The sequence below is a fragment of the Muscardinus avellanarius genome (assembly GCF_963383645.1).
Source record: "Muscardinus avellanarius genome assembly, chromosome: 11".
Lineage (NCBI taxonomy): Eukaryota > Metazoa > Chordata > Mammalia > Rodentia > Gliridae > Muscardinus > Muscardinus avellanarius.
The window spans coordinates 9,569,722-9,585,100 of NC_137797.1; the positions used below are offsets into that span (position 1 = coordinate 9,569,722).

The following is a 15,379-nucleotide window of genomic DNA, read 5'->3' on the forward strand; positions in this document are numbered from 1 at the left end:
AACAAATAAAACGTATATAGATGCAATGAAACAATATAGCACAAAGAACAGGGGAGTGTGTGGCATTATACCATTGAAAGGTTTCTGTGTTTTATAATATACAATACAGGTTTTTTTTTCTTCATTGGCACTAGGGATTGAACCCAGTAGCATTCTACTTTCAAACTACATCCTGTAGCTCTGTTTTCTATTTTTTATTTTGAAACAGGCTCTCAGTAAGTTTCTAAAGCTGTCCTCTAACCTTCAATCTTCCTGTCAGAGCCTCCCAAGTACTAGGATTACAGGGTATACCACTATGCCTGGCCAAATTGTACAATTTTAACTATAATTTACAAAGTTAAACATGGAAGTTAAGTCACACTTTTCAAAGGGAAATAGAAATAACTAAAATCCTGTAGATTTACTATACAATGCTAACAATATATTTGATTAACACAAAAGAGAAAAGGAAAGGAGGAACAGAAAAGACAAATAAAATAGCAAAAGAGATATAAATCCAACCATATAATACATTAAATGTAAATAGAGACCTGCTTATAGTGACAGAGACCAGAGCCCGTTGCACAGCAAGGCCGGTGTGGGGGACTCTGAGGCCAGGATAGGAGCCTGCTGGGCGGCTAGGCGGGTGCTGGGGCCAGTGAGTCTGGGATTGGAGCCTGTCATGAGGCAAGACCAGTGCTGGGGCCTCTGTCCAAGGCTGGTATCAGAGCCTGCCGAGGGGTGAGGCCAATGCCAGGGCCAGGGAGGCCAGGATTGAAGCCTGCCATGAGGCAAGGCCAATGCTTGCGCCTCCGAGGCCAGGATAAGAGCCTGCCGAGGGGTGAGGCCAGTACCGGGGCCAGTGAGGCCAGGATCAGAGCCTGCCATGAGGCAAGGCCAGTGCTGGGGCCTCTGAGGCCAGGAACGGAGCCTGCTGAGGGGTGAGGCCGGTGCTGGAGGCAGCGAGGCCAGGATCGGGGTCTGCCGAGGGGTGAGGCTGGTGCCGGGGCCAGCGAGGCCAGGATTAGAGCCTGCCATGAGGCAAGGCCAGTGCTGGGGCCTCTGAGGCCGGGATCAAAGTCTGCCTTGCGGCAAGGTCGGTGCTTGCGCCTCTGAGGCCAGGATCACAGTCTGCCAAGGGGTTAGGCCAGTGTCAGGGTCAGCGAGGCTGAGATCAGAGCCTGCCGTGAGGCAAGGCCAGTGCTGGGGCCTCCGAGGCTGGGATCAAAGTCTGCCTTGCGGCAAGGTCGGTGCTTGCGCCTCCGAGGCCAGGATCAGAGTCTGCCAAGGGGTTAGGCCAGTGTCAGGGCCAGCGAGGCTGGGATCAGAGCCTGCCATGAGGCAAGGCCGGTGCTGGGGCCTCCGAGGCCGGGATCGGAGCCTGCCAAGGGATGAGGCCGGTGCCGGGGCCAGCAAGGCCGGAATTGGAGCCTGCCATGAGGCAAGGGCAGTGCTGGGGCCTCCAAGGCCAGGATCGGAGCCTGCTGAGGTCATCCCGGGGCACCTGCCATAAGGCAAGGCCAGAGCTGGGGCTTCCGAGGCCGGGACCGGAGCCTGCTGAGGGGTAAGGCCAGTACTGGGGCCAACAAGGCCAGGATTGGAGCCTGCCATGCCATGAGACTGTAGGTGGAGCCAGCGAGGCTGGGATAGGAACTTGCCTTAAGGCAATGCCGGTGCTGGGGCCTCCGAGGCCAGGATCAGAGCCTGCCATGAGGCAAGGCCGGTGCTAGAGCCAGCGAGGCCGGGATCAGAGTCTGCCAGGTGTCCAGGCTGGTGCCGAGGCCTTCAAGAGTGGGATCAGAACTTGCAATGCGTACACAGAGAAATATCACAGAAAATAAAAAATCCCTAATATGCAAAAACTAGGAAGAAATAGGTAATAGGAGATCTAGTTGAGGAAAGGGCCCTATGAAAGAGCAATTAAGGTGACCAATCAGAGGGGATGGGATGGAAGAAGATGGAATCTCTTTAAAACACATGATGTACTTAAACAAATATATCAAAGTTAATCAAATCAAACATGAGATTGAGGGAGGGGGAGGGAATGGGATGGGGATTGGATAAAGGCTAATTAGATGGATATGTGCTTGTATATCTTCACAAGTTTTGTATTCCATTGTGATGTTTGACTACAAAGCACCAATAAAAAAATATTAAATAGGAGCCAGGCGTGGTGGCACACGCTTGTAATCCCCGCGCTTGGGAGGCTGAGACAGGAGGATCGCACGGGTTTGAAGCCAGCCTCAGCTACTTAGTGAGGCTCTCAGCAACTTAGTGAGACCCTGTTTCCAAATAAAATATAAAATAGGGTTGGGAGTATAGCCCAGAGGTAGAAAGCCTCTGGGTTCCACCCCCAGTATCAAAAAAAAAAAAAAAAAAAAAATATATATATATATATATATATATATATATATATATATATATTTAAATAGAATAAGCATTCCAATTAAAAGGAAGGTGCTTTCAGATCAAATAGCTACATGCTATCTGTAAGGGAAGCACTTTAAATATAAACATATATTGCTGGGCGTGGTGGCGCACACTTGTAATCCCCGCGCTTAGGAGGCGGAGACAGGAGGATCGCGCAGGTTCGAAGCCAGCCGTGCTGGCTTAAGAAACCCTGTTTACAGAAATAAAAAAGTATAAAATAGGTCTGGGAGTGTAGCCTGGAGGTAGAAGGGCTTCCAGGAACCCCAGTACCACAAAAAAAAAAAAAAAAATGATAGAGTAGAGGGAGACACAGTGTTTGAGGCACTCTGAGACTCAGCCAGCAGGAAGACTGCTTCTTGGCAAGGAAAGAAAAGCAGCCAGAAGTCAACAGGAAAATGACAAACTGCAGTGGAATTGGAGGCAGCAGAGAGAGCAGCAGACTGAAAAGAGCTCCACAGGTCACCAGTGAGCGGAGAGGAGCAGCAGCACCATCTTGGCGTGTTCACCCCAGTGCCACTGGCTGCTGGGGCCCGGGGGTCAGAGAGACCAACTCCAGCAAAGAAGCAGCAGAATCTTGGGGAGCCAGTGACTCTAGACCATCATCAAAATCAATTGCACTCTTCTCTCCATCTTGACAAGACTGGATTCCCTAGATAGACAGCCCAGCTAGATTATGCAGCAAAATCCTGCACCGCAGCTGAACTTGTCTCTGCCTGCAGGGACTCAGTAGCACTTGTCAAGACTGTGAGTTAACAAACAGTCCTAGGGGGAGACAGCCCATGGGGTCCATGAATTTGCAAATCACCCTTGCAGAGGTGGGGGTGGGGCTACAGTCAAACACAGCAGAAACATCAATTAGCAGACAGCCCCTAGGGAAATTCAGATGGGAGACCTAGAAGCAATAGTTCCCCATGCCCTTGCAGGGTCTCCAGTGATCTCCATAGGACAGCCAGCCTTGTATCGGTGGGGTGAAATAGCCTACTGAGTTGCAGGCTCAGAAAACTATAAACTTACGCCCAGCCATGTTTGAGTGCTATAGGCACCAAAGGCCGAGGCCAACAAGGTCTCATGTGATTGCAGCTACCCAGAGCAGCGGTGTTCCTAGGGCTAAAAACTAAACTACTCAAGCCCTAGGCTCCAAATAGTACAAGCTCTTTCTGCCAGAGCTTGGTCCCTGAAAGCAGGGAAGCCAGGGGCCGGCAGTGGTTCACATGATCACAGCTACCGGCTGGGGACTCAACACTCTCTACCATCAGAATTTGTGTCTGGTGTGCATACATGCCAGTGACTGACAGTGCTCCGTGTAATCATAACCAGTAGATCAGCAGTGGTGTGCCCAGGCCATCAAAGCTTAGTGAGCTAGGCCACAAACTCGAAACATAGCAATTTCTGGCCCTGCTGAGCCTAGACAAAGTGGCCACTGAGGCCAAAGGGCAGCACTATGCAGTTTCACAGGTTCACAGTCAGCAGAGTAGTGGTGGTGTCTGTGGGGCATTAAATCCCAACCAGTAGGCTGCAGGCTCAAAGAGAACATTGTAGTCTTTGGCCCTGTTGAGTTTGGGCCTGAAAAGCAAAGTGGCCTACAGCCAATAGGAGACTCCTGTTTGCCTGCACTAAGAACTTTATCTTGTTAATGAGGCTTTAGGAGATTAACTCAAAAGTTTGATTAGAGGCAAATACATACCCCCCCAGCATGGACCTTATTATAAAGGAATAACAAACACAGGAGTCACACACAAAGACAACAAAGATGCCCAAACAACAGAAATACAAACCTGAGAACTCTGAAAACATGAGCATGAAGAACATCAAGGAAACAATAAACTCCTACAACTCAACAAGGGAGATCACCAGTACAATGGAGGAAACGCCAAAAGTATGATCAAAGGCCTCAGAAAGAGTGTGCAGGTAATGAAAGAGCATAGGATTAGAGAAATTGAGGCCCTAAGTAAGAATCAAAAAGAGGCTTAGAGTGAAATGAAGCAGTTAATGAATTAAAGACCTCAATAGAGACGCCTCTGGCAGACTAGACCACATGGGAATCAGAGTATCATTCTTGGAAGACAGCTCATTCAAAACTAAAAGTCAACAATATAGTACAGACAATACAACAACATGACCTGAACATCCAAGAAATATGGGATGATATGAAGCGATCTAATTTACGGGTAATAGGCATTGAAGAAGGTCTAGAAGCACAAACCAAGGATATTAAAAATCTCTTCAGAGAATTTCTCATAGAAACAGACTTGGACATCTATGTACAGGAGACATTCAGAACAGCAACAAGACAAGATCGAAGACTTCCCATGGTGGTGCACACTTGTAATCCAAGTACTTGAGAGGCTGAGACAGGAGAATCTCACAGGTTCTAAGCCAGCCTCAGCTACTTAGTGAGGCTCTCAGCAACTTAATGAGACCCTGTTTCCAAATAAAATATAAAATAGGTCTGGTATTGTAGCCTGGAGGTAGAAAGCCCCTGGGTTCCACCCCCAGTACCACACACAAAAAAAAATGTATATAGAGCCGGGCGTGGTGGCGCACGCTTGTAATCCCCGCACTTGGGAGGCAGGGACAGGAGGATCGCGCAGGTTCAAAGCCAGCCGCGCTGGCTTAAGAGACCCTGTTTCTAAATAAAAATTATAAAATAGATCTGGGAATGTAGCCCGGAGGTAGAAGGGCTTCCAGGAACCCCAGTACCACCAAAAAAAAAAAATGTATATGGAGAAACAAAAGACCCAGAATCACCAAAGCAATACTCAGCAATAAGAACCATATAGGAGGCATCACAATTCCTGACTTCAAATTATAGAACATGGATATGCATATATTACTATAGTTCTCTGATTTCAATTCCTTTGGAAGAATACCCAGAAGTGATATAGCCAGATCATGTGGTAGATCCATTCAGTTTTCTGAGGAATCTCTACACTGATCTCCATAGTGGCTGAACTAATTTGCAATCCACCAACAATGCAGAAGAGTTCCAATTTCCCCACATTCTCACCAGCACTTATTGTTTTTTCTTTTACTTCTTGATGAATTTTTTAAATTTAAAATTTTTAATGTTTAAAAAAATTTTATTATAATAATAAAAATAGCATGGTATTGGCAAAAGGTAGTGGCACAAAAACAAAACACAAAGACAAATGGAACACAATAGAAGATACAGAAATAAATCTACACATTTATAACCAATTGATTTTCAACAAAGGTGCAAAAACATACATTGGAGAAAAGACAGCCTTTTCAACAAATGGTATTGGGAAAACTGGTTACCTAGCAGTATAAAAATGTAACAATTCTTTCCTTTTAGCCTACATATGAGTCAACTTGAGATGGATACAAATTGGTTTTGTTTTTTGGGTGCTAGGGATTGAACCCAATGGCATTCTACCTCCAAGCTCCCCCCAGCTCCCCAGCCTTTTTAATTGTTTGTTTTGATACAGAGTCTTGCTAAATTACTGAGGGTTTCCTTAATTTTCTGAGGCTAGCCTTGAATATGTTATCCTCCTGTCTCAGCCTCACAAGTACTGGGATTACAGGCATGTGCCATTAGACCCGGCTTTGAGGACTCCAATTTGAAAGTTGTCTGGCTCCTCAGAAGAGACACTAAGAACCTAATGGAATACTGTGGCAGAGCTTCCAGTGCTCTAGGAAGATTAGATAATAAATCGAATGTGCCTACCCTCGCCATAAAGCCAAATCAGGGTTTGTAATTGGCTGAAGAGCATGGTTATGAGAGCAGAGGCTCTGGAGGCAGACTACCTGGGCTCATAATCGCAGCTCAACACAAACTCTGATGTTAGGTGAGGCACCTGCCCTGCCTGCACATTGGAATCTTCATCTGTGAGGCTTTTTTTCTATTCTGGACATTTCATATAAATGCAGTATGTGGCCTTTTATCTGGCTTCTTGGACTTAGCATAAATATTTCAAAGTTCATCCATATCATGTAGCATGTATCAGTATTTCATCCCTTGAAATATTATTTCCCTTAATATTCCATTGTGTAGACATACACATTCTGTTTATTAATTTATCAACTGATAGACATTTGGGTTGTTCCTATTTTTTGGCTTCTTAGATAATTTCTGCTATTAACATTTATGTACAATCTCAATGTTACAAGACAAGATTAGAATGCTTAAATTTGTATGCATAGTTAACTTGATAGCCATTGTATATCATCTAGGAACACTAAAAGAGATTAATTGAAGAATGGGGGAAAAAAACTCTTAGTAAACTGTTTAAAATGCTTAGCTAGCCAGGGACATGCTACTTTCAGAAAAGTCTGTATTTATAGCTAATAAGGATTAAATATCTCTAGAAAGTTATTTGTTATTACATTTTTGCAGCACAATTCTTCTAAATGTCTTTTAATTTGAAAGTTGTCTTAATAAAATGGTCCTATATTATTTACAAGAATAAGCAAAGATAGTACATCAGCATTTGAAATGATTTTGTCAATGCTGTTTTGAGCAGGCTTAACGATTAGCCTGCATTTATTATTTATTTATTTTTGCGGATCTGGGGATGGGACCCAGGGGCATTTGCCCTCCAAGCTACACCCCTGCCCTATTTTTTACTTTTTCATTTTGAAACCGGTTCTCACTGAGTTGCAGAGGCCTCACTAAGTAGCTGAGGCTGTCTGCGAACCGCAATCCTCAGGTCTCAGCCTCCCGAATGCTGGGATTACAAGCGTGTGCCACCACGACTGGCGACACAGTGAGATTTTTTAAATAAATTTATTGCAGCCAGGTATGGTGGCACACGCTTGTAATCCTAGGGCTTGGGAGGCTGAGACAGGAGGATCCCAGGTTCGAAGCCAGCCTCAGCAATTTAGCGAGACCCTATTTCTAGAGAAGAAATAAAATTGGCTGAGGGTATAACTTGGAGGTAGAATGCCTCTGGGTTTAATTCCCAGTACCACACACACACCAAAAAAAAGTTATTGCATCCTATTTGCAATATTTGCTGCATGTCGGCTCTATTGAGTAGATTATATGAAGCAAACAAAATGTAACAAGATTTCTAGATGGCTTCTATAGGGAGCCAGAGAAGGGGAAGCAAATGGGCAGCAGAGAAGGCCCTGAAGAGCAGCTTGAAGTATGGAGTACAGCTGTGGAGTGTTTGGAAACAAAAGTAAATTGGGATGTGGTAATTAGAGATGAGTGGCTTTTATAAGCAAAGCATTATGCAGCCTGTGAATGGAGCTGCAGAACTATAAACAACGATAAGCTATTTAGTCAGCAGTTATAGCCACAAAGCAAAAGAAAGGTGGACAGAGTCGAAAGCAGTAGTTCTCCTACCCCAGCATGCCTCAGAGACACCTGGAGGCTGGTTAAAATTCAGCTTTATGGGCCCAGCCCCTAGCTGCTGATTCGGCTGGTCTGCAATGGAGCCAAGAACTTTCATTTCAAGTCTTCCAGATGCTGCTGCCGCACTTTGAAAACCATGACATAAAGTTAAATATCAGAGTTCTTAGTCCGATCATATGTCTCTCATAACTGTGTTAATTTTATATATATGGTAGCATTATATTCATATATGACTAAATTGTTATTTTCCTCTTGACCTGCTTATAGGTGTTTTGTTAAATCCTTTCTGGCCAGAGTAAACTCAAATTCTTCTGTTCCTAGCATAGTTTTCTAGTACTCTAGCAAGTGTGTTTGAAGTTCTGCTATCTTAGAATCTGTCTCATCAAGGACATAGTTATGCAACCTAATGCATGAAACTTTGAGGTCATTCAGGCTGTGTGTGTGCACTCCATGAGCGTCAAGAAACATTTCCCAAAGGAGCACAGTTTGTATATGGAAAACCATGACTATAACTTCTGTTAGTAATTGGGCAGCTAAAATCTGTTTTCCTATAAATTTCACCTACTGGTCACAGCTCTAAAAGACACATTATGAGAAATGGAAGATACTTCCAGGTTTTGTGATTATATTCAAATAATTAAATACAGTTTGTCATTCTCTCTCCTACTATCTCTTGTTAGATAAGGATTAGCATATCTATCAACTATTCTTTAGAGATAGGCTATCAAATCTCTTAGCTATCCTAGTTACCTTCTAAGTTTCAAACCCAGAATTTAACATAATTCTATAATAGTAAAAATCATTCCAAAATGATGGAATGGTATGAATGTTTAATGGTTAAGAACATGTGCATTGCTATTAGAGATACTTAAATTTGAATCCTGATTCTTTTTAGTTTTGTGATCATAAGAAAGATGTTTAGCCTCTTTGAGATTTCTTTGCCTCATATTTAAAATGAGGTTATAATCATTAGCCATCAGGGAGATGAAATCAAAACTATGATGAGAGTCCATCTAACCCCAATCAGAGTGGCAAGCTTAAAGAACTCAAATAACAACAAATGCTGGTAAGGATGTGGGGAAAGAGGAACTCTTTTACACTGTTGGTGGGAGTGCAAACTAGCTCAGCTGCTATGGAGATCAGTGTGGAGATTCCTTAGAAAACTGGGAATGGATCCATCATATGAGCCAGCTATACCACTCCTGGGTATCTTTCCAAAGGGGCTGAAATCAGAGAACTACACTAACATATGCAAACCTATGTTCATAGCAGAACAATTTGTAATAGCCAAAATATGGAACCAACCTAGGTCTCTATCAACAGATGAATGGATTGCAAAATTATGGGAAATACAATGGAATTCTACTCAGCTATATAAAAAAAATCATGTCATTTGCAAGAAGATGGAAAGACCTGGAGAACATTATGTTAAGTGAGATCAGCCAAGCACAGAAAGAGAAGGAACTTATGTTTTCTCTAATATGCCCAAGCTAGGGAGTAGCAGGGATACCAGAGGGACTCCAGACAATGGAGGAGAAACCCCATCAAAGCTAGAATGGAAGGATGGGAGAGGAAGAAGGCTGAGGTTGATTAATGAAGGAGCTACATCCGAATTTGTGTAAAAATACAAATATAGCATGGTTAACCTGGACACTCACTGTTGGAAGGGGACAGGGGGGAGGGTACCAAGCATAGTCTGAATGTATGCCATTTTCAACATGTTCCACATAAAAATTTTAAAATGAGGTTATAAATTCTCCACGTCAGCTGCTATATTAGTCTTTATTCTGTTGCTGTAACAAAATACTTGAGGCTAATACTTCATCAATAAAAGAGGTTTATTTACCTCATAGTTTTGAATATTTAAGAGAATGGTGCCAGCATCTGGGCTCTGGTGAGGGCCTTTTAGCTATATCACAATATGGTGGATGATATCATGGCAAGAATACATGTGAGAGGTAAAGATATGAGACAAGAAGCCAAAGAGGAATGCAGGAATCGGGCTTGCTTTTTATAACAACTCAGTCCCCTGGGAACTGGCCTGGGTCCTACAAGAACTACATTAATCCCTTGAGGCAGCACTGCCAATGACCTAACTACCTCCCACTAGATGTCACCTCCTAAAGGTTCTGTCACCTTTCAACATCACCACACTGGAGACCAAACTTCAACACATGACTCTGTGGGGACAAACCACATCCAAACCATAGAAGGCACCAAATAAAGAGGCTTAGGAAGCATCTGTGTGGACCTCAGTGAAGTCCAGTCTTCACCTTGCCAGAGAGGAAGAGCAGGTACCCTGAATCCTCACCCTCCGGGCAGAGTCTGGAGAGAGTAGATGGAGAGTTGCTAGTGGTGGCTGAGTGTATGGATACTGTAACCCAAACTACATGAACCAGCAACCAAATGCCAAATGCTGCAGCCTCTTTTCCTAGGCCCCCAGGAACACTGTTAACCAGAAACTTGCCATGGAGGCAGGAAATGGGAAAATTATTCTCTTAGAGCCTAACTTGCCTCAGAGAAGAGAACCAAAGATAGGGACATTAGTAGTTCCTCAACAGGTAACCCACCCAGATGACTACGCATCAAACCTCAACGTTGGAAAAGCTCTATATTCACATTCAAAGCTTTTTTTTTTTAATCCTTCATTCTTCTTTTTTCTTTTTTGATGGTGCTACTGGGGATTGAATCCAGGGGCATTCTACCTCTGAGCTATACCACCAGCCCCATTTTATTTTATTTTATTTTTATTTTGAAACAGGATTACACTAAGTTGTGGAGGGTCTTGCTATAAATTGCTGAGGCTGGCCACAAATCTGCAATCCTTCCGTCTCAGCCTCCCAAGTTCTGAGATTACAGGGTACATGTGCCCAGCTTAATTCTTCATTCTTAATCAGAAGGAGACATTGAGTACCAGACATCTGAAAAAAAAAAAGTCATTTCTCACATGGAATAGTGAGACAAAAACAAAGAAAAAATGACTTGGAGGAAACAAGTTGCACTATGAAAGAAAACCAAAACTTCGTTGAAAAACTTATCATAAATGTCCTCAAGAAAATATGTTGTATCCATAAAACAAGAACAGGGTGTTAGAAGAATTTCTGAGAATAAAAAGAAAATAGCTTTTAGAAATAAAAATATAGTTGCAGAAATTAAGAACTCAGTGGTAGACTTGTAAGCTCAAGTTGACAAATTCTACAAAGAAGTAGAGTAAATAGACATAGGAAGAGAAAATGGGAAAGAAAAAAATAGTATTGGAAGACTAGTCCAGGGAACCCAAAATTTGAACAAGAAAGGGTCCAGAAACAGAGAACAGAGGAGACAGTATTGACTGGACAACCCAAGGAAAGGTTTGGAGCTGAAGGAATCTCGCAGCCAGAGACAAGCCAGATTACAAACAATGAATAAGAATTTGAATGGTGTCAACTCTTGCAGAGCAGTATTGGAAGACTATGAAACGTGGCCTTCAAAATGCTCAAGAAAAGGATTTCTGGCTTAGAATTTTTTGTTAGCCACACTGTCATTAAGCCTAAAAGTAGAGTGCAGACATTCCCACGTTGGTAAAACGCTCCCCAGATCTTTTCCTCTGGTGCATCCTTCTCAGTGACCTCCTGGAGAGTGGCATACATCAAAAGGGAACAAGCCAGCAATGAGAAAGTCATGGGATGTACAGAGCTGAGAGCCAGCGCAGGAGAGTGGAGGGGTACGTGCTGATGACAGCTGTGACCCTGGCACCAAGTGCACCCAGTGAAAGGGTTGAGCCGCTGCCCCGCAGGGGGCAGGGCCGGAAGCTAGGAGGCGGAGCCCTGTGATTCCCAGAGGAGACCACGCCCCTTGATGAAAGAGAAGCCCCGAGACAGAGAAGTGCGCTCTCCCCCTCGGGCCGGCGGGGGCTGGCGGCCGACTCCCACGAATAAAGGCATGCACATCATCATATCGGACTCCTGCGTGTATCTGTGCTCCGATGGGAAACCGCCAATCTTATACCCAGTTCAGAGCCTTAGCACCGAGCCTCAGTACACCCGGAGGCCCTCCTCACTGCCATGCCCACTAGCACTGCAGCATCCCAGTCCAAGGATAGAATGTCCAGATTAGACCGACCTAGATTCTTAAATGGACTTGGCTTGTCTTGACCAAACACTGATGAATTTCCTGCTTTCCTTTTCATGTCCTGCTGCTATACCAGCTGAGAATACTCATTTCATTTAAAAAAAAAAAAAAAAGTTTGTGATTGGAATTTTCGCTGAGAACTGGAGATGGGCTGCCACAGGCTTTGAGGCAAAAAATAGAGAGTAGCCACCTGCCCTGACCACATTTTTATGAGTTTCAATTTAGTTTAGGAGGAACATGAATATGTAGAGAAAAATAAAATAATAAAGTCACACACTACTTACTGCGTGGCAAGCATCAGTTTCTTTGTTCTATGATGTGTAGTCAATAAGTCCTTTTATAGTAGCAAGTCAGAGCCCAGCGTGGTGGCGCACGCTTGTAATCCCCGCGCTGAGACAGGAGGATGCGCAGGTTCAGAGCCAGCCTCAGCTACTTAGTGAGGCTCTCAGCAACTTAGTGAGACCCTGTTTCCAAATAAAATATAAAATAGGTCTGGGAGTATAGCCCGGAGGGAGAAAGCCTCTGGGTTCCACCCCCAGTACCACAAAATATAAAAAATAAAAAGTAGCAAGTCAGAGTGAGTCTCAAAGACATCCAAACCAGATATTAGCAATTTGTACCATGTATCCATAAATAAATGCAGATAGATATTCCAAGAAGAAAAGGAAAAGTTCTGTGTTTAAAAAGCTTGGAAAGTACTTGAATAAGATACTGTAGATTTCTCAGAATTTTCAGTGAGCTAATGGACATTGTTAATCTCCTAATGGGAGTCATAATATGCAGTTGCCCAGTTTTATTTGTCTACAGAGCCCTGTTTTCACAGAACATCTAACTTCATAAGGAATACACTGTATCTTAGGACAGTTTGGAAAATAAAGCTTTAGATTGAAGTATGAGAGTAGATATTTAACACGATTTTTCCTGAAAGGGAGTAAATATTTTTCGGATCTGTAATTTTAGAAAGAAAAGGTTTAGAGTGCTTTCTATAGAGCCAGGCGTGGTGGTGCACACTTGTAATCCCAGTACTTGGGAGGCTGAGACAGGAGGATTGCACAGGTTTGAAGCCAGCCTCAGCTATTTAGTGAGGCTCTCAGCAACTTAGTGAGACCCTGTTACAAAATAAAATATAAAATAGGTCCGGGGTATAGCCCTGAGGTAGAGGCCCCTGGGTTCCATCCCTAGGACCACACACAAAAAAAGAATGCTTTTTATGTTTGTAGTTTCTTGGTGAAAAAAAGATGATTTACATGTGTGTGCAAAAGTGCTCTGGATCTCAGGTTCAGTCTTGATTGTATTTGGCTGTATAGAGAAAAAGATTAATCTCACTATTTGTTGCTAGTAGTTCATTTTGCCATTTTCAGACTTAACTTTAAATATCAACTTAGAATATTGGCAGTCAGTAGGTTGGGGCTTGGTGGTTTTCTCTCTCTGATGACGTTTAGAGTAGTATAAAAATATGTTGGGCAAGGTTTGAGAGTCAAGATGAATGTTGATAATTCTATTTTGGGCTCATTTCCATGGTATTATTGATATCTATATATACATCTATAGATTTTCTCAGTTTCCTGCTTTGGGTTTTTTAAGACTTATTATGAATATTTAACATTTACAATTCAAAGTAGTTTATATTGGGACCTTCTACATAGGCTTTTTCATTATAGAATTACCCTATTACTCTCATTTGTATGTTACCTATCTGTCTCTCTCATTTATATATTTTAGTTTCAACTACCTCTGAGGGAACATCTTCCTTTTCTACCTTGTCCATGTCGTCTCCTGACTCGGGTCCTCAAGAGAAGTCCATCCGTCGTTTGCACCGAGCTTTGGCCGGACCTTCCTTCTGGACTCTGTCCCATCAACAGTCACGTTGCGCCTCCTTTAGACATAGAGATGAGATAGCCAGAGCTCAACAGCCCTTCTCTCCCAGGGGCCTCGTGTCTTCTGATGAAGAGGAGAGCGACAACATCAGTCTACTGGAAATTCTTCCAGAAAATTCTGATTCTGCTGCAAAGAAGACAAGTCATATTTTCAGTAGTGATTGGGTAGAATTTTCCACCAAAAATTTAGACCAATTTCCCTCTACGTCTTGTTCTAGCATTCAACCAATCACAGGCTTGCCTAGGGAACTTGAAGCAAACAATTCCATTAAAGTTCTTCTAGGGGAGGTAAAAAATGCAATACTTAGCCTACATGAGGATCTGAGCATGGTGATTCAAAAGCTCAATGTCATCAGTAGCCACCTGGTGAGTATGAGTGAGAACAGCCTGCCGGCCAGTGAAACCCCAGAGGCCCCCCCGTCGGCTGAGGGCAGCGCAGGTGCAAGGCAGTCACCTTCCAGCCACTGTGAGTGAGCTCACATGAGTCCCCCTCAAAATTAACCTATAGGTCCCCATTGCATTACAGCAATTTTTCTTGTCAAGTTTATTAACAAGTCACCTTTGATAATTCAGACTTAGATATTAGGTCATTTGAAACCAGAGAATTACATTCTTCTGTGTTCTGCACTTTTTTCCAAAGCCAGTTAAACAGTAGTGGAAGCTGTGGCGAGTGACCACCTGAAAGCCTCGGGGTCCGTGAACAGGGAGAAGCCCTGTCTCTTCTAGCTATCCAAGCCTCATCCTTAATAAGCCTCTGCCCTGACCCTGGGAGACTGAGTTTGGAGTGTACCTTCTACACGTTCTCTTGCAAGCTTCAGGTTCTGCCAGCCAAGCTCCAGAAATCTTCCTTCTTTCAGATGCCACAGTGTTGAGAGCCAAGTTGAAACAAGTAAGGCGTGGGACAGGTGCTGTATTGTTAATGTACATTGCAAAGTGAATTCACGCATACTTTTTTCCTTCTGTTTCAGAAAATAAATTTGATTTTCTCATCTATGTGTATCTTTTTAATTAATCAAGCCAGCTTTCAAATAGAAATGTCTCAATTATTTATAGGCAAAATGACTTGCTTTGGGGATTCCAGACCAGTGATTCCCAAACCTGATGCACATTGGAATCACCACAGAAGCTTTCTTTTTGTTTTATATTTGAGAGAACAGTGTGATGGGCTCTACAGTCCCAGCACTCAATGTTCCCATCAACAATTAGCAACTCCAAGTTGAAATAATACCTGATCAGTTTGAAGAAACATGGAACATTTAAAATGCATACTGCTAGCCGGGCATGGTGGCACAGGCTAGTAATCCCAGCATTCGGGAGGCTGAGACTAGAGGATCAGGTTTCATGGACAGCCTCAGCTACTTAGTGAGGCCCTCTGCAACTTAGTGAGACTGTTTCAAAATAATAAAAATATGGCAAGGGGTGTAGCTTGGAGGTTGAATGTCCCTGGGTTCCATCCCCAGACCTACCAAAAAAAAAAAAAAAAGAAAAAGAAAAAAATAACACAGACTGCTGCCTGGGTTCTCCCAGAGGAGCTGAAGCTGGTTTTCATTGCGCTGACTGGGCTAGGAGATAGAGGGCGCTGAGGAAAGCTGGCCTGTCTGAGGGATGAGGAGGAGGCTCCCATGGCTGGAGTGAACCAGGCAGCGGCAGGAGGAGACTGAGG

At 43.4% G+C, this 15,379-nt stretch overlaps 1 protein-coding gene across 1 annotated transcript in view; it reads left to right on the plus strand.

Annotated features, from left to right (window-relative positions):
- Positions 1-14,190, plus strand: part of ENTHD1 (ENTH domain containing 1) — a gene marked incomplete at both ends in the record, with an annotated part of 125,452 nt that extends 111,262 nt beyond the window's left edge. The window contains one exon of the mRNA XM_080704779.1: positions 13,562-14,190. Within this exon, the coding sequence (XP_080560905.1) occupies positions 13,562-14,190 (629 nt within the window). The remainder of the gene's footprint in view (positions 1-13,561) is intronic.
- Between the last annotated feature and the right edge of the window lie 1,189 nt (positions 14,191-15,379).